The following is a 26,423-nucleotide window of genomic DNA, read 5'->3' as shown; positions in this document are numbered from 1 at the left end:
GGTCACGGCCAGGAATGAGCCTGGCCCGGGTCAGTGCTCTGACATTCACCAGATCCCACACACACACACACACACACACACACACACACACACACACACACACACACACACACACACACACACACACACACACACACACACACACACACATATCGTCACTGCCGGGCAGAAACCTCGTATCTCCAAGTTTCAAATTTGTTATTTTTTTTCGCAAAGCCCTGCTTCATCATACAAGGCCGTCGCACAAAAGTTGTGAAAACAGCAGAACTACAAGCACACAACTTGTAGATCTGCTGTTTTCACTAGTTTAAATAATTTTTAAAATTATAAATACAAAACAAACGGTTTTGGACATACAAGGTTTCCACCCGACAACGACGTTCTAGTACACACACACACCTTGAGAACACACACGCACGCACGCCACGCACGCACTCAGACACTCAGACATTGTGTCTGCACATCAGCTTGGCAGCCTCCGGCACAGAGCTGAACCTCCATTGATCGCAAGCTCAATAATATTGACCAATGGCATCCCGGGCTGAGTACGGTGCCTTCTCAACGTATCAGCATGGCATGACCGTGAGTGCACAAGCTCTGGCCGTGACACCGAGCTCTTAAGCAAACGGAGGCTTCGCCGGACACGGCGTGGCTCTTCAAAGGGCCTCCACTTTGCCTTGGATTACGGCAGGTATAGTGGGGGGGGCGACGTAGCGGTCTGCAAACTGGCCTGGGTGGGGAGATAAAGAGAGGATAGCAAAGGCAGTAGTGGGGAAGGGAAGATGGGAGATTGACGAAGAGTGAAGATCAAAGCGGGGAGGATAAGAAAGGAGGAGGATGAGGCAGAAGGAAAGGGGCTTTGCAGAGGGGAGCGTGGGGTAGAATATACGTTCTCATGTCAAGGACCCTCAAATGTATATATAGAATTGGCCGCGGACCCCCATCTGAAAATGTTTAAGGTTAAGGACCCCAGAAGAGAAGATTTCTTGCGACCGTCAGTTCGCAGTTACTATCAAAACCTCCACCGGCTGTCCGTCAGTCCCTCTGTCAGTCACGTCACATCACGTCACACTTTTGGCCCTACTCTTATCTCCGGCACCGTTGCCCCTATCCATGCCAAACTTTGCACACACACTCCCTGGCTGGCAAGCCACAACCTCCGCCCCTGATTTCTCACATGCCCCTCTTCTAGCGCCACCATGAGGTTGCTTTTAATGCCACTTACAGGCCAATCATTAGCTGAGTTTTAATATGGATAAAGGGGAAAAGAGGGAAGGAGGGTATAGAATCGGGGGAAGGAAGGGAGGAAGTGGGGAAGAGGTTGGGAGGGGGAGGAAGGAATGACGGAAGGAGAAAGAAAGGGAAGAAGACAGAAATAACTAGAAGCAGTGCTCTTCCGAGCACAGGTCTCCACCAGGCCGTGCGTCCTGGTGGTGCTACTGTATAATACGCCAATGTAAAAAGGGTGGCATATGTTCTTCACCTTAGATCTTTCATGGCAATCGGACGCTGCATGCATGATTTGAAGCATTGTGTTCCAAAAATGTGTTTTGCTAAAGTCTACCTAATGGTGGAGCTATAACAGGCCAATGTGAAAAAGGTAGCATTTGTTCCTTGACCTAGTGGGAATATGTGTGGCAAATTTCACGGTAATCGCAAGCTGCGTTGATGACTTGAGGCATTTTGTTCAAAAGCGGAGCAATCCTGCAAACTTTGGAAGCTAATTAGCCAATCAGGATGGAATATGAAATATCAGACTGATCGGACTTGATCACATGACTATAGAGATACTGTGTACCGATTTGCGTGATTTTTGCATAAAATCTCAAGGAGTAATATCCAAAAAATGTGTTTTACATATGTCGGCCCAAAGGTGGCGCTATAAAAGGCTGATGTGAAAAATGCAGGGCAAAGGTTTATCCTTAGCCTCTAGGGAGTGCGCTTACAAAGTTTGAAACTGATCGGTGGAGTTATAGGTAAAACCACGAATCGGCCTGTTATAGCGCCACCATGAGGCTGATTTAAAAAAAATAAGTGGCATTTCTTCCTCGGCCTAGTGGGAACGTGTGTGCGCGATTTCATGATAATTGCACTTTGCGTTTGTGATTTGAGGCATTTTGTTCAAAACGGCTCAATCCTACAAACTTTGGAAGCCAATCTTAGCCAATCAGGATGGAATATGCTAAATCGGATAGATCTGTGTCGATCACATGACTGTCGAGATACTGCCTACCGATTTGTAGGATTTTTGGACAAAATCTGTAAGAGTAGTGCACAGAAATGTGTTTTGCGAACATCGGCCACTAGGTGGCGCTAGAAAAGGCCCATTTGAAAAATTTAGGGCAGAGGTTCTAGATTGGCATCCAGGGAATGTGTGTGCTCACTTTGGCAGCGACCGTGCCAACGGCGACTGAGATTAGGTGCTCACAAACTGCGAGGACGCACGGACGGACGGACGGACGCACGCACGGACGGACGGACGGACGGAGGGGAAAACATACTCTCCCCCATGCCTTCGGCTGGTGGAGACAATGAAGAAAGGAAATATGAGAGGAATCAAGCGAGGGGGAGAGGAAAGATGAGAGGAAGGAGGGAGAGACGTAAAAGAGAGACGTTAGGTTAGGTAAGGATGGAATTGAATTGAATTAATGAGCAGAATTATAGGACCAGATAGAGCGAGCAATAGCTCAGAGGAATATAGAGGAGAAGTGATGGACAGAACAAAGAAAAGATAAGACTACTGGAGGTAGAGAGTTCACTCGTTCACGTCCGTCAACGTCTACAAACAGACATCTGGCCTCCCATAGTAATACTGCTGATATTATTTATTCCAGGGGTCTTCAACAGGGGGTCCGGGACCCCTAGGGGGTCCTCAGAGTTACTACAGGGGGTCCTCCAAATCTTTGAGTGATAGAAACATTTTTTTACTCCTTTTTTGTTATAACCACTTGAACCCTAGGTGCTCATTCCTCATCCATATTCTGAGAACTTTAGCCAAAAATAGCCGATCTACAAGCTCACAACGCCTCGCCCTTCGGCAAAGACCTTTGGTGTAGAGGGGAAAAAGAGTCGACTAAGTACAGGGTGAAAGGTCAAGTTTATTAAGTATTGACGGTTCAAGTGGAATATTTTAAAACACAAATTGACATGAATCCAAAATACACTGATGATTGTGCTGCCAAACAATGAAATTATATGAAATCTATGGTTGATGGGGGTCCCCGCAGCTTCATCTCTCTCTCAACTAAGGGGTCCTTGGCCTGAAAACGTTGAAGACCCCTGATTGATTCTATGTAGTGGTCTTTCTCTTTGTCACTCTTTGTACTGTCTGTCCCTCCCCCCACTCTCTCTGTATGTCTCTCTGTTATACTCTCTCTGTCTCTCCATCCATATCTCAGCCTCTGCTTGACTGCTCTAGTCTCTAATCTACATGTTGAAAGGAAGATGAAACTCTCTCGCCCATCTCTCTTTTGCAGGGGCGTCACAAGGGGGGGAAAAAGTGGGACTGAGTTATTAGGGCCCAAGGTGGAGGGGTCTTAATTATTTTATACTTTAACTATGGAAAAATAGCAGATATACGAGGCTTGTAAATCTGCTATTTTTGAAAAGTCGTGAAAATGTGTGCAAATCTTTGAATACATGTATTTTTTAAGCGAACATTTGTAACTCAAATTTTGCTTCTGGGGGGTCCCTGGAACTAAATATTTTGAGATGGGGCTCCGTGGCCGAATACATATCATTTTGGGGGTCCTTCACATGAAAACGTTTGAGCACCACTGAGATAGAAACATAGGTTTTTAAAAGAAATCTAGAAGGATTTGAAATATTCAATATTTCAAGATGTTTCAAAAATAGCAGATCTACAACGAGTACAATGAGTAATAATGCGTTCCCAGTCTAAACGGGTTCCCCTCCCCCTATGAAGAACATTCATGGGGGGGCGGCCCGCAGTGCATCCTTGTACCGAGGGCCAAGAATTTTGTGCGACACCCCTGCTGATCCAGTCTCTCTGTCTGTCTGTCTGTCTGTCTGTCTGTCTGTCTGTGTATGTGTCTTTCCCTGGCTGGCAGTGGTCAGACGGTATCCGGTGTTTCTGGGTCGACCCCATCGAACATGGCTGAGACAGGAGCCTCTCCACATTCAGAGGATTCTACAAGTCAATCGGACACTCTACATTGGGGCCAGGTAAAAAAAACGAAACAATACACAAACAATTTATGTCTAGTAATATCAGGGCAATTATAAACTAGGCACAGCAATATCAATACAAATAGTGTTGTCTGGCTCGAACCTACAGCATGTGATCGTTGCATTCTTTCTCTCTCACACACTCACACACAGGGGCGTCACAAGGGGGGGGAAAGGTGGGACTGAGTTACTAGGGCCCAAGGTGGAGGGGCCTTAATTATTTTATACTTTTGCTATTGAAAAATAGCAGACATACAAGCTCACAGCGTGGCACCGAGTGCCGCGCTGCGAGCTTGTAGATCTGCAATTTTTGAAAAGTCGTTGAAAATCTGTTTGAATATATGTATTTTTTAAGCGAACATTTGTAACTCAAATTTTGCTTCTGGGGGGTCCCTGGAACTAAATATTTTGAGATGGGGGTCTGTGGCCAAATACATATCATTTTGGGGGTCCTTCACATGAAAAAGTTTGAGCACCACTGACATAGAAACATAGGTTTTTCAAAGAACCTTAGAAGGATTTGAAATATTCAAAGACTTGCGCAAATGTTCACAATTTTTCTAAAATAGCAGATGTACAAGTTCGCACTGCGGCACTCGGTGCCGCACTGTGAGCTTGTATATCTGCTATTTCTCAATAGTTAAAGCACAAAATAATGCGCAATTCCCAGTCTAAATGGGTTAAACCTCCTCTCCCTATGAAGAACATTCATGGGGCACACACACAGTGAATCATTGTACCCAGGGCCCAGCATTTGGTGTGACACCCCTGCACACACATATATGAACACCTGTTTCTTGAGCGTACAACCATTTCTGTCCTTAATGTGTGTCTGTTCTGTTCATCCCCCCTGGAACTCTATTAGTTGCCAGGCAACATTATCTACTGGCCTTGGGAGCTGTGTGAACGTCCAGTGAATCATCGTCACACTGTGTGTAGCAAGCAATGCTACGTTAATACACCAGTCGAGCAAATGTCTCTGGGTATCAGCTTTGAGGACACCAGCTCCCTAGATAGACACACAGATAGATAGATACTTTTATTGATCCCACGGGGGGAATTTCAGTTGCCCAAAGGCAGGACAGCAGATAAGAAATGGTAAATAGTGCATTTATATAGCACCTTTATCCAAGGCGATTTACAGAGATGGTGCATTACGTTCACCCATTCACACACATCTATGGCAGAGGAAACAATGCAAGGTACCAACCTGCTCACTGGGAGCAACTAGGGGTCCAGAGTCTTGCTCAAGGACTCTTTGACACTAACTCTGGGGGAGCCAGGGAGCGAAATGGGAAACCTTTGGGAATGCTCCGTGGCCACTCTACCCTTGAGCCACTGCCGCCCGAGAGTTACAGAGTTACAGGTAAAGAGTAAAGAAAGTAGCCAAGAACAATTAGATGCACAGTAAATACAGTATACAATAGTATACACCTATACAACTATCCTGCACTATGCACTATGCAGAAAAACAACACAAATTCAAACAACTCTACCTTCAACCGATAAAGGGACTCAAGACAGTTTCGAAGTACAAAGTAAAAGAGTTTAATAAAACTGTTCATGAACAGGGTCAGCAAAGAATGACAGTTTGAAACAGGATGCAAAGACTCTTATAGCTCCTCGGTTGCTATGCAGTTGCCATGTAAAAGAGGAAATAGGTACCAACGGCCTCCTTGCCTAGCTCAGCTAGACAATCCACCCATGTTAAAACAAGGAGGGGATATACTGCAGTTAGTTAGCTGCAGTAGGATATAGTCTGGCCAAGCCAGGCTACTCCCATCCATGACACTCTCAGGATGCAAACTCAAGACGTTTCACAAGGGTCACATTCAGTAGATGTCAGGATGCAGACTTGGCATAATTACAAAGGGCACTAGACAGCAACACCAGTATCCCTACAGCAGGGTTCCCCAATTAGTTTTCCCCAAGGGCCGAATTATGTCTAGGGTACCAAGCCGAGGGCCACAACATTGCAGGGGGCGACGGCGGCGTTCCCGCTACTCCACCAACTGCGACAGTTCAGATATCGTCGTTGTCGGGTGAAAATCTTGTATGTCCAAAACCATTCGTTTTGCATTTATCATTTAAAAAATTATTTAAACTAGTGAAAACAGCCGATCTACAAGCACACAACGCCTCGCACCGCGAGGCGTTGTGTGCTTGTAGATCTGCTGTTTTCACTACTTTTGTGCAACGGCCTTGTATGATTTGCGAAAGAACGTACAAATTTGGAGATACGAGATATCCACCCGACAACGACGGGATACTAGTGTTGTTGCTGCTCTTAGACCACCATTATTACTGGGGTTGGTGTGGGCCAGACAGTAGCCCCCCGCGGGCCGCAAATAGCCCGCGGGCCGCCTATTGGGGAACCCTGCTCTACAGGGTCACTGTCAGGTCAGGTGGGGCAATAGGGAACATAGTGGTTTCGACTCTTTCAGGTACCGTAGGTGTACGTGACATTGAGCTCTTCCAGAGTACACCCAGGTGCAAGTTTGGTGTGTATGTATATTCCTCAGTACGGATGTGAACACATTGTTTTTCACATTGCACACTGGGGATGATGAAAAAACACATCTTATAGGACACAGATGGAAACAATAATTATTACATAACACTTGCATAACATTTGGGATTTTATTTTTACTCTACACACCCCCAGGTTACAGTGTTCCCTCGAAAGGGCCTTTCTGAGTAGGATACTCCCCTCTGTCATATGATAAGAAGCGGCCTGCTCACTCCTCATGCATTGAAGGAAACATGAGCTCAGTTCTCTCCCCAGGTTGGCAGAGGGAGAGCAGTGCCCAGGATTTCTCACATGGCCCTCTTCTAGCGCCACCATCAGGCCAATTTTGGCAAAACAATTCTTTTGGACACTGCTCCTAGAGATTTTTGCCTAAAATCATGCAAAGCGGTACACAGTATCTCTAAAGTCATGTCATCAACATGGATCTGTCCCATTTCCCATATTCCCTCCTGATTGGCTATGATTGCCTTCTAAAGTTTGTGTATGCGACGTGACGGTCGCTTATCTCCCGATTAGGGAGTTTTACTGCTAGTACAATTTTAAAGACTATACTGTATGTAGTGGGGGCCCCTGCCTAAGGGGTCCTTGGCCTGAAAACGCTGAAGACCCCTGACCCTCGCCCACTCCTTGCCGTCAGCCCTGGTGCTCTCTGTGTGGGAGGGAGTGTTGGTGAATGTGCTGACAATAGGCAAGGGGGGGTTAGGAGGTCACGGTTCAGCCTTGCCAGGGCTGCACTCCTGGGATACATTTTCAATCTTTAACCCTAGAACACTAACGCCAGGTGATTTTCACCCAGACAATTATGTTTATGTGATTTTCATAATATTGCTGATGTGCGAGGTGGGAGGGTCCTTGGGTACCTTCAGGATGCTCAGTGACATTATAGAAGGTATAGGTGTGTTTCCCTGCCTCCATTTCTTTCTACTGGCAAAAGTTGTCCGGGGGAATTTAACCCAGCGTTAGTAAGGGGGGTAAAAACCCATACCCCCACAATTGGCAGTAGACTGTGCCTTCACTGGGCCATGTCCCACAGAAGTTCCCAGATCCTTTCTTTTTAGGAACATTTTTAAAACAATAACCATTTTTTCACAGATTTTGTGCAAACATAACTGGCCAAATCTGGGGAAGGGAAGGTGGGCATTATAGCGACTCCTACAGCCTGGGCGGGGCTTGTCAGCGGGGGGGTTTGAACAGCAAAGAATAACTTGAGTCAAAATTCACTATGAATTTATAGGACCTTGTAACTCTTGTTTCAGAGAAGTAACTCTGAAACCACCTGCACTACATGCACTGATGTGCTTGCTTGTAGAACCACTAGAAGCACCTATAAAAACATAGAAATGAATGAAGAACAAAAACTATTAACACTTTGCCGTCCGAAATAGAATGGTGGTTGGTAGATTAGCCGTGAAATTTCTATTATTGTATTGTGATCTGAGACATAATATTATGTTTATAAACATGAGCCCGCCGCCCCTCCTTCTTGGACAGCGCCGTTGTTTTTTCTTTTTTTTCCCCCCCAGGTCATTAGCTCACCGTGATTTTCTCGATCTCCGTTGGGATAGAGTGGTGGTTTTGGCCGAGCATCGATCTCCCCGTGCGTTTCGCGTGCGCGATCCGCGCGCATAACGATCCATGCATATAGTCCAGGAGTGACTGAACAGTCGATGTGTCCACTTTGGATAGCCTAGCACCTAGCACTCCAGCTCTGCTAGTGCTAACGTCCAAACAACAAGTGGGTGGGAGGAAGGAAGGCTGAAGAAGGAAACGCCATGAGAGTCACTTCTGTTCATGTCAGAGCAGCCACGAGCCACCGATGGACGAGTGGTGACTAGGGAAGGTTAGACGATCGCCGATTTTCAGATGAAAATCATTTATTTCGGTAAATACGGGAAAGTACAGGAAAAGACGATTGGCTGCCCCTCCCCCCCTAGGAAGTCCGATATAGTACGGTTTTAATATTAAGGGGCTCCCCGTGGCTTGGAAAGGGTTAACATATGTTTTACTCCTACAGTAACACTCCCATGTAATACAGAAACCTTGAACAAGTATGATCACTAGATTAACATCATGTACTGTATATTTATTTTGCATACTAAGAAGTGTAAAAGGACGGAAAACAAGGGGGTCGAGTGCCATGTAGTAGCCATGTTCGATTCTGCTTTGATAACCTAAAAGCCAACCTAAAAGTACTCTGTACTTTTCAGCCTTCCTAGAAATGTAAAATATTTGGCTTTGGAAATGTACTTAAGTACGGTAAGAGTAATAATTATCAAAAATATATAATACTCAAGTAAAGAACAAATCCTCATAATGGACGGGTTTCTGGTCCACGTTACACTGATAAGAACTAGATGCGTGCGCAGGTCGGTACCAAAATTAGCCAATGAAACCAGCGCTCCCCAAAACAACAGGTTTGGGGATTGGACGGAATTGATTACATGATACAGTCACCTGTGCATTTAGTCTCAATGTTTGTAAACAAGAAACCCGTCTATATGTACTTAAGTACTGTACTCAAGTACATGTATTCAGTTAATGTGTGTGGAGGTTTAATTGGGCATACTGTAGTTACTAAATTGGGCCCAAAAGAAATTATGAAATAATAGGCTCTATGCACAGCAGCCATATTGTAAAGAAATTGGGCATCTTCATTACTTCCTTCACAGGTGTTACCAATGATACTGATTAAGACTTTGTTCCATTCTGGTCCAACAGAGTCAGGGGTGCTAATAGTGTGCATGTTGGCCAGGGGCGCTGGAAGTGGGGTGCTGAGGGAGCTGCAGCTCCCCTGGTGGTGGGGAGGGGGGGAAAAAAAAGAAAAAGTTTTTTTTTTTTTTTTTTTTTTAAATAAGCCTATATATACACACACACAGAGCTATATTAAAACAATAATGTATTTGACTTTGGAGAATAAAATATGTTGAAAAAAGGTATTTGATTATCACATGGTGACCTAATCACATGGTCACCTTGCCACTTCCGGTCAGAGGGGAAGTCAAATTTAGATCCTGCTTTGATGGCACACCAAAGTCTATTTATTTGAGAACTAGAAACTGTCTATAGGCTCATTGTTGCAAACTAACACCGTTGTATATGGGGAATAAAAAAACAGTAGAAAACTGTTACAAAAATAATACCCGATTTTGTAGTGTGTGCGTGAGTGACTGTGTGTGTGCATGCGTGCTGTGTGTTGCACTGTGTGCTAAAATAACTAGTAACTATATAGCTCCTTGTTACACCGTAGGGGAATAAGCACCCGAAACCGTAATAAAAATAACCCAAAACCGGATAAAAAACGTGAATTTTCGGCGTGCGGCCAAAGGCCGCACGCATGCACTCCTCCAGGCTCAGCTCCCCTTGGGATTTGGGAGTTCCAGCGCCCCTGATGTTGGCTCACTGGAAACTCTCTGCCACAACAAATGGCCCCTTATGGGCCTGCAACTCTGAGAGTGTGCAAATGGAACCAAATGGACCTGCCGTACAGGTCCATTTGGTTCCATTTGTACTCAGAGTTCCTTGAAATCAAAATGTTTAAGAACCACTGTGCTACACTAAATGGAACAGAGCCTTCATTAGTATCATTGGTAACACCTGTGAAGGAAGTAAGGAAAGGGCCCAATTTATTTCCAATATGGCTGCTGTGCATAGAGCTTATTGGCTACAAAAAAAAAGAGAACAGACGGACGGGGCTAACGCAAAACATGTAGCCAAAAGAATGACTGTCCGCATGCGGGCCGAGGATCAGCTCAGCTCCAAACATGCTAGAAGCAGAGAAACGTGCGACGTGCCCATGTGGTGCTGGTTATTTGTTGTGACGGCAGTCTCACTGAATCTCCCTGACTTAAGGGGTTTCCAATAAGAGACCTCATATTGGTCCAGGAAATGACCAGGGCCACGGCCCCTGGCTGGGTCTAACCCCTCCACTGAAGGCCGGGTAGTAAATATATCAAACCATGTCGTGTGGCTCCAGCCATTCTGTCTGCAGTGAGCTGGTCCAAACGCACAAACAACACACACCGCGTATACAGACACACACCCATACACCCGCTCGCGCGCACACACGCACACGCACACGCGCACACACACACACACACGCACGCACGCACAGACGCACGCAACGCACTGAGCTTGATAATAAAAGCTTCCACCATGTCCAGACAGCTACCACTAGTGCAGCCTGTAGAATTGGCTATAAAATATAACCAGAAGCATGAAACAGTCTGACAGAAAAGCTCATTTCAATTTATAGCCTCAGCTAGTTCTGGTGAATGGGGAAAAGGTAAACGGAATGTCGCCAGCCCAAACGGGGCGATAACGAAAATCTAGGCTGACAAGTCAAGAGTGGAGAGAGAGAGAGAGAGAGGACATGATGGGAGTGGAGAAGGCAGAGAGAGGTTGAGAGAGAGAGAGAGAGAGAGAGAGAGAGAGAGAGAGAGAGAGAGAGAGAGAGAGAGAGAGTGTAATAGGCAGAGAGAAATGGGAGTGACAGTGCAAAAGATGGAATGAGAGAGAGAGAGAGAGAATCCCAAAGTGGAGGCCTACTATACTGTACTGAATGTACTGTATATTTCTTTAGAGGTGTCGGCTAATAGCGCTGTTTGCGGTTTTCCTAGTAGAAACCGATCCAGGCGTGGAGAATGAGTCACGTGGTTGCAGAGTGTGTTTCTGTGTTACGCTGTGTGTGTGTGTGTGTGTGTGTGTGTGTGTGTGTGTGTGTGTGTGTGTGTGTGTGTGTGTGTGTGTGTGTGTGTGTGTGTGTGTGTGTGTCTGTGACTGTGTACGCTACTGTATGTATTGTACACGTATGTGTGCACATGTGCGTGTTCGAGAGTGCGTTAGAGACGATGAGAGTGAGAGAAAGAATGAAAGAGAGGGAGAGAGAGAGAGAGAAAGAGTGACTCAGAGACAGCTGAACTAAAAGGCATATACAGTCTCCAGAGTGGCGTTGCGGAGGCAGGTGAGCTTAAAGAAAAGCTGCGGCAGAGAGAGAGAGCTGGGTGCGATAAGACGCCTCGCTCAGCCGCAAATCCTGTCACCATTAGCATAGCTGCTCCGTAGACTGCAAGCATTGCTAAATCCCTACCCTGAGCACCTGGCAGAGTACTCCTACCTCCCTCCCTGTATATCTCCCTGGCTCTCGCTGTCCCTCTACCTTTCTCTCTCTCTCTCTCTTGTCTCTCCCTATGTCCCTCTCTGTCTCTCCCTGTCAGGGACGTGCAGAGAATGTTAGAGATGCAGGGGCTGACATTTCTAAAAGGGCCTTTTGGTGGAAATATCGAAAATAGCCGACCTCCAAGCTCACAACGCGACGCGAGCTTGGAGGTCGGCTATTTTTGGAGGGTGGTACCACGCCGAACTAAGCGTAATCAAGTCAATACTGGAGATGTGGTGTAACGGCATGGATTATTTTTTTTTTAGATATTTTTTGGGGCTTTTTCTGCCTTTGTTGATAGGTGTACAGTAGACTGACAGGAAACGGGGAGAGCGTGACACGCAGCAAAGGTCATCGGGATCGGGACTCGAACCTGCAACGCTGCAAGGGCTGGATTACCAGCCTAGGTGCCTGGACCACTACCCTGTGGCCCAGGCCAACGGCATGGATTTCTACACAGAGAGGGCAATACTTTCCACATAAGATGCTGCATTCAAGTTCCGGAGAGTTTGGATAAGACAACTATCTTGAATACTGCCTTCTGGTATGGCAATTTTCGTTTCTTTACCATAGTAAAAATTGCATTCATGGTCTGGATAGGGCACGTTTTACAGAAGGATAAAAGGGCAGGGGCTCAATCCCCCTTTGATGTCTACAGTATGTGTGCACATGCCTACTCCCTGTCCCTCCCCTGTCTCCCTGTCTCCGTCCTTCCCGGTAAAGGGGAGAGTCAACTGTGTACTTGGCTTGTGGCAGATGGGGCCATGCACACCTTGCTGTGTTCAGCACTATATTCCAGTGCTGTCTAGATGAGCAGCTGTGAATATTGAGGCCTCTGGCCCTCAGTGAGATCCGACAGGGCTAATCCCTACAAATAGAAACCGCTTGCAAAGTCTTTGCCCTTAGGAGAGACGACCAAAGCAAAACTGATGATTAATTGTTCCATCATTGTGATAAAGCGTAAGAGGATTTCACCCGCCGCATGTGTCCACACAGTCAAATCCTCAGCGTTCATTTAACTTGAGTGTACAAATGGCTACAGTTGTAGTCTCGCAGTTACAAAGGATTTGCGAAGGAGTTTACAAAGGGTTTTTACTACAAAGACACATGGTGCTGACTAGGGGTGTAACGATACATTTTAATAGCGATTCGATACATATCACGATACATGGTTGACGATACGATACATGGACAATATTGGTTCATTCATGGCGATACGATACGATTCGATTTAATTATTTAAAATCGATATAGTAACTATTTAGCAAAGAAATTAAATCTGTGTGAAAGGTGTGGATAGTGCAGGTTTTTAAGGGAAACATGTATTATTATGGATATAAATAAGTAAACACAGTGATTATCTGCCAAATACATGGTCATTGTATACTGATAAACCTGCACCTTGACATGAACCCAGAGATTACTCACATTTATCGATAGACCAGTGTAGCTATATGGAAAGGAAAAGTAATTAAACCCCTCCTTTTATTTTTTTCTTCTTAAAAATGCTAAATACAATGCACAAGTAGGTAGTATAGATACAATCTGAGTTCCCAGAGGTTCTTTTTTTCGCCACTAGGGGGGCGAGAAGAACCTCTGGGCCAAAACTATGATATTCCTGGGGCAGGAAGTTGTCCCAGGCTCAGAATCTGAGCTGGGACAATACAGGAAGTAGAGCCCTGTGCAAACCTTCAAAACATTCAGAAAAGAAACCAACCAAAAACACTACAACAATATGCAGCCCATGTTTCAAGGTGAATCCTACCAGACTAGTATCGATACAATCGATTCTTTGCACTGCCGATTCGATACGATACAAAATAAAACGATTCGATTCGATTTTAGCTGTTTTCATTTCGATATACTTCGATTTTTTAAGTTAAAAACGATATTTCGATACAGTTACTATATTGTTACACCCCTAGTGCTGACTCACTGCCAGGTCGGACATTTGGCTCGGCTCAGGCAGCCGCAGACGCTGAGCTCAGAGGTCGTGGGGGTCGCGCGTGGGTCACAGAGGGGTGAGCTTTCTCCCGACACAGAGTGACGCACGGAGAGACAGTCACACAGCAGACGACTGGAGAGCAAGGCTTGCCGGGTGCTGTGAGAATACATTAGAGACGGCTGGCTGTTCAGCCGTATACCGAGACATTGGGAAACAATCTAGCACTGCAGACAGACGCTTAGGCGATTAAATTTTGTCGCATGCACGCACGCACGCACGCACGCACGCACGCACGCACGCACGCACGCACGCACGCACGCACAAAATGATTGTTGTTGCTGTTGGGCAGAACTTTTTGTGTTTTTTCGTACAATTTACGCCCCACTTGATCATACTACATTGTCAAACAAAAGTATCAAAAGTAGCAGATCCACTCACTCCGCGTTTTGAGATATAGATCTGCTATACTTTTGCTACTTTTGAATCCTGAAAAGTAACAGTTTTGGACATAATGAGATTTCCACCGGACACACGCACGCACAGTCGCACGCACGCACGCACCCACACACGCTTCGTCAGTCAGAGGAAGTGTCGGGGTTACAACACGGCAAAACCCTGAGCATTCATTGAACTCGGAGAGTGTAAATAAAGACCCTCGACGGGTCTCAGAGGTCCATGTTGTTCTTTGGATTTTACTGTGTAATTGGCTGGTGCAAAGTCATTCATTTTCAACCCATTTGTGCGTCTCTCTCTGCACAGGCAGATTCTATGGGCTCAGCGAGGCTCAGCGTCTACACACTGAGGCTCAACAGCTATACGAGACGCACAGCTCTCCAGCAGGAAAACCTAAATGCAGAGAATATACAGCAGAACCCTGAAGGCTTTAGTGGGTCTTCAGCTTGATGCTGCTTGTGTTCCGAAATGAATCGAAATCACTCAGTTACTTGAGTTGCCAAGTGGGAAATAATAATGATGAGGCTTTCTTTGGAGTCTCGTTGGTTTGGTATTGGCCAGAGGACTTTTTGTGCGCGTGTGTGCGTGCTTGCGTGCGTGCATGATCCTGACATACTGTACTGTGTCGTAGCCCACCCTTGGGACAGGTTTTGGACAAAAAGTAGTTAATTGGGAATACATGTGTAATTGGCTAAAGTGTGTTCGTGCATGCGTTAGTTGCGACCGTCAGGTCGCAGTTACTATCAACACCTCCACCGGCCGTCTGTCAGTCAGTCTCTCCATCACGTCACAATTTTCCCCTACTCATATCTCCGCCATGCACTGTTGCCCCTATCCATGCCAAACTTTGCACACACACACTCCTTGGCTGCCAAACCACAACCTCAACCCCTCATTTCTCACATGCCCCTCTTCTAGCGCCACCATGAGGCCGATTCTTGCAAAACACATGTTTGGACACTGCTCCTACGGATTTTGCCCTAAAATCACGCAAAGCGGTACAGAGTATCTCTAAAGTCATGTCATCAACATGGATCTGTCCCACTTCCCATATTCCCTCCTGATTGGATACCATTGCCTTCTAAAGTTTGTGTATGCGACCTGACAGTTGCTTATCTCCCGATTAGGGAGTCTTACTGGTCATTAATGTGTAAGTGTGTGTGTGTGTGTGTGTGTGTGTGTGTGTGTGTGTGTGTGTGTGTGTGTGTGCGTGTGCGTGTGCGTGTGCGTGTGCGTGTGTGTGCATGCCTGTGCATTTCTGCGTGTTTTCCCATAGAGATCTCCATGTTGTTTATGTTGCAGGATGTGCACACAGCAGGCCAGCACGGTGAATTGCTGTGACAACGGCTCATAACTCTCTGTGATGGCAACTGACTTCACAAAACTCTGTCCTCCCAAAGACCTACAAACTCACTTATTAACAGAAAGGACTGCCTGTGTGTGTGTGTGTGTGTGTGTGTGTGTGTGTGTGTGTGTGTGTGTGTGTGTGTGTGTGTGTGTGTGTGTGTGTGTGTGTGTGTGTGTGTGTGTGTGTGTGTGTGTGTGTGTGCGTGCGTCTGTGCATGCATGCACGCACAGTCACACACACGCACACAAACACGCAACGGCACAAACACATACAAAGCTGCCACAAGGCTTTGCATCATTCAAACAACCTGGAGCATAGAGAGAGAGAGAGAGAGAGTAGGAAGGATGAGGAGAGCGCATGAAAGACAAGCAAAACATAGTTTTCGGGTGGAAACCTTCTATGTCCAAAACCGTTTGTTTGTATCATTTAAAAAAACAAACTAAACTAGTCGCACAAAAGTATCTGCTGTTTTCACTACTTTTGTGCGACGGCCTTGTCTGATGAAGCAGGACCTTGCTTCGCGGGAAAAAAAGTACAAATTTGAAACGAATACAAGATACAAGGTTTCTGCCCGACAGCGACGAAAAGCGTCAACGATCTCCTGCCCTTAGCAGCAACCAGCAACAGGCAACAACAGAACAGTACGCTGCTGGCTGCCAGCCACTCTTTAGCAGCGAGCCTGTTGCCGTATTCATGAAGTTAATGCCCAGAGCAGACCCCAGCAGCATGGATGGGATTACAACACCACTCCTCCACTCTCTCTCCACAACACTCCACTGTTTGGAGTTCGCTTGACCTCCGACCCCGTTAAGTAGGGAAGCACTGAGCGCTGGTGGTTGGTTTCACACTTCCTGCGCTGGGGTTAACTTAGAGTGGGGGGGAGGGGGGGGTCTTCGTTCTGACACACCGAGGGGGAAATGGGAGCTTTGAATTATTCAGGAGAGGGGACGCGCGAGAGAAAAATCATTGGTATTAATTTAACTCTTAACTCATCCAGTGCCTTTCGCGTGATGTCACGCAATAAGTACTAGAGTACGTATAGTGCCGAATGCGCGATGTCGCGCGAAAAGTAATATATTACTGTAACTGCGAGTAAAAATACCTAGTACAATGGCCGACGCTCCGGAGACGAAATCCGCGCTGATTTGTCATCATCACGGCTCCACGAGCACACAATAGTCATCCCATAACATTGAGGTGGACGGGCCGCCTCATCTTTAATGTCCATTATCTCAAAACTACACTTTAGAAGCGAAGATGGAGGCAGATGCTCGCTTATAAAACACATGTATAAACGCTACGAGCCGATCCAGCATGGCTCCACATAAACAATGATCGGTTCAGTCGAAGGATCCGATGACGCCAGACCGGAAGTACTTCCGGTGGCCTTCAAAATAAGACAAAATAAGAGAACGGCCGTGAATGGGGGGGGGTGGGAGGCACTCTGGATATTATAATCCGTTAATGTCTGAGGCTTTTAATGAGTTAAGTGTTCAAATGGACACAAGTTTGGTTCCATTTGTTTTTCACTCCCGGAGTTACAAGTGACTAGAATAGCAACAGAAACAGATAGCAGATTTGACTGTGTAGTTAGGTACTGTAGCTGCAGGTTGCTTTGTCTGCACTGTGGTTTCATAAAACATTCACAGGCGTGCAGCCACACACGCACGCATGCACGCGCGCGCACACGCACGCACGCACACGCGCACACACACACACACACACACACACACAGGGGCGTCACAAGGAGGGGGGAAGTGGGACTGAGTTACTAGGGCCCAAGGCGGAGGGGGCCCTAATTATTTTATATACTTAAACTATTGAAAAATAGCAGATATACAAGCTCACAGTGCGGCACCGAGTGCAGCGCTGCGAGCTCGTAGATCTGCTATTTTTGAAAAGTCGTGAAAATGTGTGCAAATCTTTGAATATGCGTATTTTATTTAAGCTAAAATTTGTAACTAAAATGTTTCTGTATCTGTAGGGTCCCTGGAACTAAATATTTTGAGATGGGCATCTGTGGCCAAATACCTATCCTTTTGGGGGGTCCTTCACATATCTACAAGCTTGTATATCTGCAATTTTTCAATAGTTAAAGCACAAAATAATGCGTAAATAATGCGCTCCCAGTCTGAATGGGTTAAACCCCCTCTCCCCCTATGAAGAACATTTATGGGGGGCCCGCAGTGAATCCTTGTACCAAGGGCCCAGAATTTGGTGCGACACCCCTGTACACACATACGTACACGTCGGTGCACAATTGTGGGTTTGCATGCACTGTATACACGTAATACACACACTTGCGCAGGTATTTGTTCCCACTCAAACACACACACACACACACACACACACACACACACACACACACACACACACACACACACACACACACACACACACACACACACACACACACTAAGCCTGCTGATGATAAAAAGGCAGAGAGGAGAGAATACAATGCGAGCAGATGGGAAGCAGCGCTGGACTGCGAGATAAGATCGATAGCGCTTGCAATAACACATCTAGCGCAGATCTAACAGATTATAGCGTTCCAGGACTGCCATGCGAACAGGCCCCCCCTCCTCCTCCACCCCCCTCCTAAACCCACCCGGACCTCCTGCCTGCTGCATGTAGATCCACCCAGGCAGATGCCAGACGCTGAGCCTTGATCAATATGCACGCGTCAGCTCTTAGCTTTAGTTCCTTTAAGGCCGTGGAGGAGCCCCATGTCATTCAGTACTTCTAACAGCCACTCCCAAGGTTACAGCCAAGTTACTGACACATCACCATGAATGCATCATGCATGTTTTTTTTTTTTTTGTTTCGTCTTTTGGCGTGCGGAGTGCGTGGAGCGAGCGGGCCTGTGTAGTTGTGTCACCAACAACAGCACGCGTAACGACGTGATTAAAATCGTGATCATTAATTCAGTTTCTGCCTTCTGGAATTATAGAGCGTTCTGACAAATTGGAACGGCGGTGTCTGAGTGGGTAGAGAGAGAGAGAGAGGGAGAGAGAGAGAGAGAGAGAGAGAGAGAGGGGGGAGAGAGAGAGAGAGAGAGAGGGGGAGAGAGAGAAAGGGAGAGAGAGGCCGTGTGGGAAGGGAAGGTCGCTGGTTGTACCCTTGACTCTGGTCCAGTCTACGTGTGGAAGTGTCCCTGAGCAAAGACACTTAAACCCTAACTGCTCCCTGGGTGGCATTAAAAATAAATGTACTTGACACACACAACACAACACAACTGAAGGGGGCACAATTATCAATCAGGTGTTAATTACGAATGACTAATTCTGGCCTCGCAGCGAACGATATGTGGGCAAAGTCAACTCTAATGAGAGGGCTGCAAGAAGGGCCAGGGAGGGAAGAGGATCGACATTGTTATGTAGCCCGTTTTCATTCCTCGGTGAATCATATTTGAAAAGGAATGGAAGACATTATAAAGAGCTATTCCATAGTCCGTAGGGCTCTGATCTACTCCAAATGAACAAACACGGCGATACATTACATAGGCCTGACATATATATGCATGGGTATAGAATTATTTAGCGGCTGAGCCCCGCGCTGATTCACTACAGTATGTAGTCGTGGAGGCATTTCATACTTGGGATTTGAATTAAGCATGCTGCCAGGGGGGGTTTGTCCTCAGTATGTGCTCTTATAGTCCTGAATTAGCAATAATGGTTATGGTGTACTTTTGCTGTAGAGTAGAGAGTGGAGGGCTGCTGGTATTCCAAGTATTGCTGAGTTGTGGCTTCTTGCCGTACTTTTAGCGCTACACATAGTGCTGTGTTGGCTCACCGCCACGATCCTCTCTTTCGCTCTCCTCTCATCCCCTCTATTTGTCCTCCTCTTCCTCTTTCACCCCCTTTTTCCTCTCCCTCTTTCCTTCTCTCCCCCCCCCCCCCCTCTCCCCCCCCTCTCTCTCTCTCTCTCTCTCTCTCTCTCTCTGCCCAGAGATGACCTGTTCCGTGTGGAGCTGGACAACGCGGCCGGAGACGAGATGTTCTACAGCAAGGTCAGGGCCTTTTTGTTCTGTAATCATTTACAACATGGGGGGGAAACCTGATACATTCTTATCCTCTCAAAGTTTAATCAATATTGTGTGTATTATTGTGCGTGTGTTGTGTTTGTGTGTGCGTGTGCGTGTGCGTGTGCGTGTGTGTGTGTGTGTGTGCGTGTGCGTGTGCGCGTTCTGATGTGCAGAAGAGAACATGGGAGTCGAACAAGAATGACATCCGGATCTGCAGAATGAAGGGAAAGCACGAGGTAAGACAACGCTGTCTTTGTCTCTCTCTCTCTCTCTCTCTCTCTCTCTCTCCTTCTGAAGTTCACGTCCTCTTGCACACCATGGGAACCCTTCTCCCTCTTCCTTTCTCTCCCTCTCTGGTACGTCCCTCTACAGCACCCCACATGTGCTCTCTCTCTCTCTCTCTCTCTCTCTCTCTCTCTCTATCTCTCTCTCTGTGTGTGTGTTTCTCTCTCTGTGTGTGTTTCTCTCTCTGTGTCTCTCTCACTCACTCGACACAAACATGCTGTCTCTGTGAAGCACACAGTACCACCTGTTTGATGGCCATTTGACTGGTGTAGACAGACAGACAGACAGACAGACAGACAGACAGACAGACAGACAGACAGACAGACAGATCCCACGGGGGGAATTCAAGTGCCAAAGGCAGCACAGCGGTCAAGGTACAGTTGCAGAGTGAGAGTACTAGGCTATACTGTTTCACCCCCCCACTACCTAAAGGTGTGAGAGAGAGGGTGTCATCTTGTGACTCACAGACAGGACCAGGATCTGCCCTACAAAACTAAGGCCAAAACTATTTCACCACCACTCACCTAAACAAAGGTAATTTTGCATTGTTGGAAGTCTATTCTCCACGGTGGGAAACCTCTCAGCACCCCACCTACTCTGTAAAATACATACATTTTTGTCATGAAATAAAACGCATCCAACTCGACCGCCGCAGACACAACCCGGAAATAAGAATACTCAACTGCGACGGTCGTTTGCGTTTCATTTCATTTTCACAAAGATAATGTATTTTACAGAGTGGGTGGGGTGCTGAGAGGTTTCCCAACACGGAGAATAGACTTTCAACAACGCAAAACCACCTTGGTTAAGCTGAGAAGCTGAGTAGTTTAGTTTATTTTGACTGAAGTTGAGTCCTCAACCCAATCCACACACATACTGTACCCCCATGCATGCACGGTGCACGCACACACTGCACATTGAGCACTTAGGAGACCAGAGGTAGGTTGATTCCAATTGGACTCCAACACAGCCTCTGAACAATTCGTTTGCCCCGTGGTCACTGAACTAAATATTGGACCCAAATGTCACAATTAAGGCACACAATCTTCAGAGCATTCCGACACTAAAATGGCTTTTATCCAGAGAAACAAATGTTTTGGGCTTTTCTGCACTTATTTTGATAGCACAGAGGAGATTGACAGGAAATAAAGGGACAGAGTCAGGGAGGGACACGCAGCAAAGGTCTGCTGGGCTCGGGAATCAAACTCAGGACTCGCTTTCAGGCTGCATCAGAGACTGTGTGGTGCGAGCCTTAACCACTCGGCCAATCAGCACCCTAGTAGAAAATCAACTTTGTTATCGATCTTTCTCTGTCCCATCAACATACGCTCGCCAGGTCGGACTGAAGAAGTCCTTTGTCCATCAGTCGACGTTGATGCTTCATTTAGAGTCTGGCCAGGGGCAGGCTGAAGCGGTGAACATTGCTCTAGTAGTCCTTCATGTTTTTATGTATGTGTGGCGGAGAGAGTCGCAGCCCCAACCTTGAAGCCTCAAAAGTCTAGTATCTCCCTCGTTCCATAGGGATATCCCTTTGTAGTAATGGTTAAGATATTGGACTTTCACGCGGGAGGCCCGTGTTCAGAGCCCGGGTGGGGAGGTTCGCATCACCTCTGTTACAATGGTGCCGTGACCCGGATCAGGCTTCCCCGTAGGAGGAGGTCCAAAGGGGGGTGAGTGTGGCAGAGAGAGTCGCAGCCCCAGCCTTGAAGCCTCAAAAGTCTAGTATATCCCTTGTTCCATAGGGATATCCCTTTGGAAGGTTAAGATATTGGACTTTCACGCGGGAGGCCTGGGTTCAAAGCCCTGGTGGGGACGTTCGCATCTCCTCTGTTACATATGTAACTTATTTTTGATTTGTTTCTGTGTTGTAAATGTGTGTATTGTGTGTTGCATACATGGCTGCTGAGTCACAAGACACATTTCATTGTGAGCTGATAATAAAGTAATATTGTATCGTATCATATTGTCTAGTGCAGGGGTTTTCAAAGTGGGTGACGTGGCACCTTGGGGTGCCGCGACGGCAGTCCAGGGGTGCCACAAGATAATTTGATGAATTTATTTGGACACTTAAAATATATATTTAGTATCATTTTAACCCATTTAGGCCTAACCTATAGTTAGGCCTAAATCAGAAATTAGCCTACAAAAACAAATATGTTGCTACATACTGTACATGTACTGTAAGCCCCTCTCATACACTAAAATGTGTTCCCGGCCTGAAGTATGTTATTTTCGGTCAGTTCTAACCAAAAATGGCTATTATCTTGTTTTCCTCGCAACATAATAATGCTATAAATATAAGATGCTGGGAGTGAAAATTATGAATATAATGTAGGGGTGCCTCGGATGAAAAAAATATTTATAGGGGTGCCCCGAGCCAAACATTTTTGGGAACCCCTGGTCTAGTGAACATAGAACATTCACGAGATCTGCCGTGAAACGGCGCCCACTCCGGAGAATTTGTGTAACATTTTGCACCTAGTGGTGAAAATCGGGGCAGCAGATAAAATAAAATAATGTATCATCTTTTGTGAGGCTGAGATGCAGTGAAATAGCTCTCACATATCGTCACTGTCGGGCAGAAACCTCGTACAGTATCTCCAAGTTTCAAATGTGTACGTTTTGTTTTTTTTGCTAAGTAAAGCCCTGCTTCATCAAACAAGGCCGTCGCACAAAAGTAGTGAAAACAGCCGATCTACAGTGCTTGTAGATCGGCTGTTTTCACTAGTTTGGTTCATTTTTTTTAAATGATAAAAACGAACATGTTTTGGACATACAAGGTTTCCACCCGACAACGACGATATGGAAGCCACAGATATCCACACCTCCTGTCTACCCCTGCGGCCTATATTCCCCATGTATTGTGGGTTATCGCTCATGTGTCATAGTTGTGCACATTTCAATCCCATAGTGTGCTCGCGTATGTGTGTGTGTGTGTGTGTGTGTGTGTGTGTGTGTGTGTGTGTGTGTGTGTGTGTGTGTGTGTGTGTGTGTGTGTGTGTGTGTGTGTGTGTGTGTGTGTGTGTGTGTTAGTATGTATGCCCCTCGAGCATGTATTCTTTGTCCTCGATGCGTCCGTGGGCGGGAGGGGATGGGGTTTAGGTGGGCAGCAGGGGTGTGGGAGGTGCGTGGGGGACAGGGGGGGGGGGAGTCTCCCCTCCGGGTAGAAACTAGATGACAGTCTCCCCCTCTGGGCTGAAAGCAAATGACTTATTTAACCAAACTGAAAGAAACACCTGACATTAAATCTGTGTGCCAGAGAGAGACACAATGGGGACCGCGGAGACACCGGAGACAAAGGCTGGGGGGGTTGGACCGGGTGGATTAAAGAAAGAGAGGGTGGAAACGGAGAGCTGGAGGTGAAATCGGGGGGGCGGGTGAGTGAGAGGTGAGTGAAGAATGAAAGGATGAAGAATGTCTCTAAAGAGAGGTATGGATATTAAAGGTTTTGGTGGTGGGGGGTTGCCTGGCCCTGAGGACGGAACTGGAGTGAGATATGAGAGGCGTTCCACCTCCCCCTCCCCTAATGACACCTCTGCCTGCCGGCGCTGTGAGTCGCACTTTTAAAACGTGACAGAGATAAGAGCACCGCGCGCATAGCCTGATACTGCTGTACATGTATGTGCTAATGGAACGTGCAAATGGCGTTTGGTTCCAGATAATGCATGGATGTCTTTCATTACCCATGTCTCTGCATTACGGTTATGTATTCTTACTTGTGATGGTGTCACAGAACAGTAGTATAAACATGCTTTAAGCTCCGTCCAAACCTGGATGGTCCGAGCGGCATGGCGCGAACGGCGCAACGGCACGAACGGTTGCTTCGATATCTTCGCCCCACTTGGAACAATCCAACTGAAGCAACCTTCGCTTCACCTCCACTCCACCCATCGCGTCCTGACAGCCAATCAGCGTTGATGTAGTCCAGAGACACAGACATTTTTTTGTTGTTTGGAGTTGGGACTCCCTTTTTTCCGGGTGTTTCACCTTGATTCCAACAGGACATGATTTTTTTTCCAACGCGGACCTGCGTGACCAAAGTGAAGCGATAGAAGTGACTAGAATAGAAGAAACAGCTCCAGTTGTGTCATGTAGAATCAATGCATATCGGCCGATTAATCCACACGTTCAAGAACTGGAAATATGCATTTTGCAATGCTATAAAGGTCACTGATCTATGCTTTGACTTCTGGAAAATGTCTTGTTTTGTTTAGTCCCAAAAGTGCTGTAGATCTTCAGTCTTGAGCTGTAATCCTATCGGACGGTGCGATCGGATATCGAAAGCAATTTGTTCCCAAGAATCTCTCTTCGTCTCTCACCCGCCAACCCCACGCACGCACACGCACACACGCAGGCACACACACGCAGGCACGCAGGCAGGCAGGCAGGCAGGCAGGCAGGCAGGCAGGCACGCACGCACGCACGCACGTCACGCACCTTTGTTCAAGCATCTGCCAGACCTTTAATTTCAATCATCCTTTGCCCGCGTCCGTCTCGCTCGCTCCCCCAACCTCCTCTCCTCTCCTACATTTCACCTCTGTCCCAAAATGTCCCTCTGTGGCCCGGGGGGAACTGCCTTGTGTCAGATGTGATATATTCACTTGACTAGCACATTAATTGGTTTTCGTAATTAAAGTTTTCTGCTTTGTCAACCAGAAGGGACATAACGGTTCTCCCCCAAAGTATAGGCTGGAAATTCAATTTCCTAATTCTTTGTGTTTTCCTGCCTGCTGTGTGTGGACCAAATGATTGTTGACGGATGTGCCCCCCTCCCCCTCCCCTCAGTCTGAAAGCTGTTTACCGCCTGCTTCTCGTCTCTCCTCTACAGCAGGGGTCTTCAACAGGGGGTCCAGGACCCCTAGGGGGTCCTCAGAGTTACTTCAGGGGGTCCTCCAAATCTTTGAGTGATAAGAAACCTTTGTTCTCCTTTTTTATTTTAACCACTTGAACTCTAGCATCCATATTCTGAGAACATTAGCCAAAAATAGCAGATCTACAAGCTCTATGAGCTTGTAGATTGTTGTCTATTGTCTATTTTTGGCAAGAGGTTTGGTGTAGAGGGGAAAAGAGCGGAAACCTTTCACAGAGTGAAATGTCAAGTTTATTAGGTAATGACGGTTCAAGTGGTTAAATATCTGAAAACACAAATTGACATGAGTCCAAAATACACTGAAAATGATGCTGTCAAACGATGAAACTAATCTATGATAAGGTTGTGGGGGTCCCTGCTTCATCTCTCTCTCAACTAAGGGGTCCTTGGCCTGAAAACGTTGAAGACCCCTGCTCTACAGTATATATACCGGTATATGCTCCTTATGTGTGTCACAGAAGCCATTATAAATGGTAAACGGTGCATTTACTGTATATTGCACATTTTTCCAAAGCTTTACAATGTACGTTCACCCATTCACACACATTCAGTCAGTGACGGAGGAAGAAATCGCTCATCGGAAGCAGTTATAGAGCAGGTTCTCACAGCCAGGGGTCCTTGAGGAGGTCCTCCTGAGCTACTGCCGACCCTTTATCATCAACACTCATTCTGTATCTTTCATTTCCTCCCATTTAACGTTTCATTCAAAACTTCTGCCTCTTTTCTTCATCTTGTTGCGTAAACATAATGATGTGAGAGTTAGATAAAGAGAGAGAGTGTGTGAGAGAGGGAGAGAGAGAGAGAGAGAGAGAGAGAGTGAGAGGGCGAGAAGGAGAGCTCACCAATATAGCGACGTTGTCGGGTCCAAAACCATTCTTTTTTATCATTTAAAAAAATGAACTAAACTAGTGAAAACAGCAGATCTACAAGCACATTACGCCTCGCACCGCGAGGCGTTGTGTGCTTGTAGATCTGCTGTTTTGTGCAACGGCCTTGTCTGATATAGCAGGGCTTTACTTTGAGAAAGAAAAAACGTACAAATTTGAAACTTGGAGATACAAGGTTTTCTGCCCGACAGTGACGATAGCTGGCTCAGTACCAACACACATTAGGGCACGGTAGCGTGACCGGCCAACCCAAACACAGGAAACCACGCAGATTTGATTTTAAAGAGAAGTTGCACATTGTTGCGAGCAGCACTTAGTGAGACTGTTTGATCAATAGTGTGTTGATCTGGCTCTCCGAGGAGGTCTGGGTTTTCATGCGTCCAGATAAGGCCAAACCCGTCAAACAGATACGGTTTCACCGTCTTTTGACTCCTGGATACTAATGAGTGTGTAAATACCACCCTGCCATGGTTCCATTTCCCTACAGTGGTTCTCCCGGTGGTTCACAGTCTGCCTAGTTGTTGTGTATGGACTGTATTTGGTTTCAGAGGCCTTTTGATGTCAGTTATCATGTATAATGTTTATCTACAGTATGGATCTGCCCTATTTTTCACATGCGTTTTGTTTGGGTTGTTTTTCTCTCCCGGTCTCTCATCAGACAGGGAGGAGAGCTGAGGCAGACTAAGAAGGGTTCATTCAGTTGTTGTGTGCTACACTTAGTAGCCTGCCCTACACTAA

At 46.5% G+C, this 26,423-nt stretch overlaps 1 protein-coding gene across 1 annotated transcript in view; it reads left to right on the top strand.

Annotated features, from left to right (window-relative positions):
- sema6bb (sema domain, transmembrane domain (TM), and cytoplasmic domain, (semaphorin) 6Bb) overlaps nt 1–26,423 on the top strand; it is a gene marked incomplete at its 3' end in the record, with an annotated part of 264,150 nt that overhangs the window by 121,627 nt on the left and 116,100 nt on the right. Inside the window, exons 3-5 of the mRNA XM_080751140.1 lie at nt 4,071–4,185; nt 19,568–19,628; nt 19,817–19,879. Of these exons, the coding sequence (XP_080607266.1) occupies nt 4,071–4,185; nt 19,568–19,628; nt 19,817–19,879 (239 nt within the window). The remainder of the gene's footprint in view (nt 1–4,070; nt 4,186–19,567; nt 19,629–19,816; nt 19,880–26,423) is intronic.

The sequence above is a fragment of the Nannobrachium achirus genome (genome assembly GCF_963921795.1).
Source record: "Nannobrachium achirus genome assembly, chromosome: 1".
In the NCBI taxonomy this organism is placed as follows: Eukaryota; Metazoa; Chordata; class Actinopteri; order Myctophiformes; family Myctophidae; genus Nannobrachium; species Nannobrachium achirus.
Note: the sequence above shows the minus strand (reverse complement) of the source record. Positions and strands in the feature narration are given on the sequence as shown.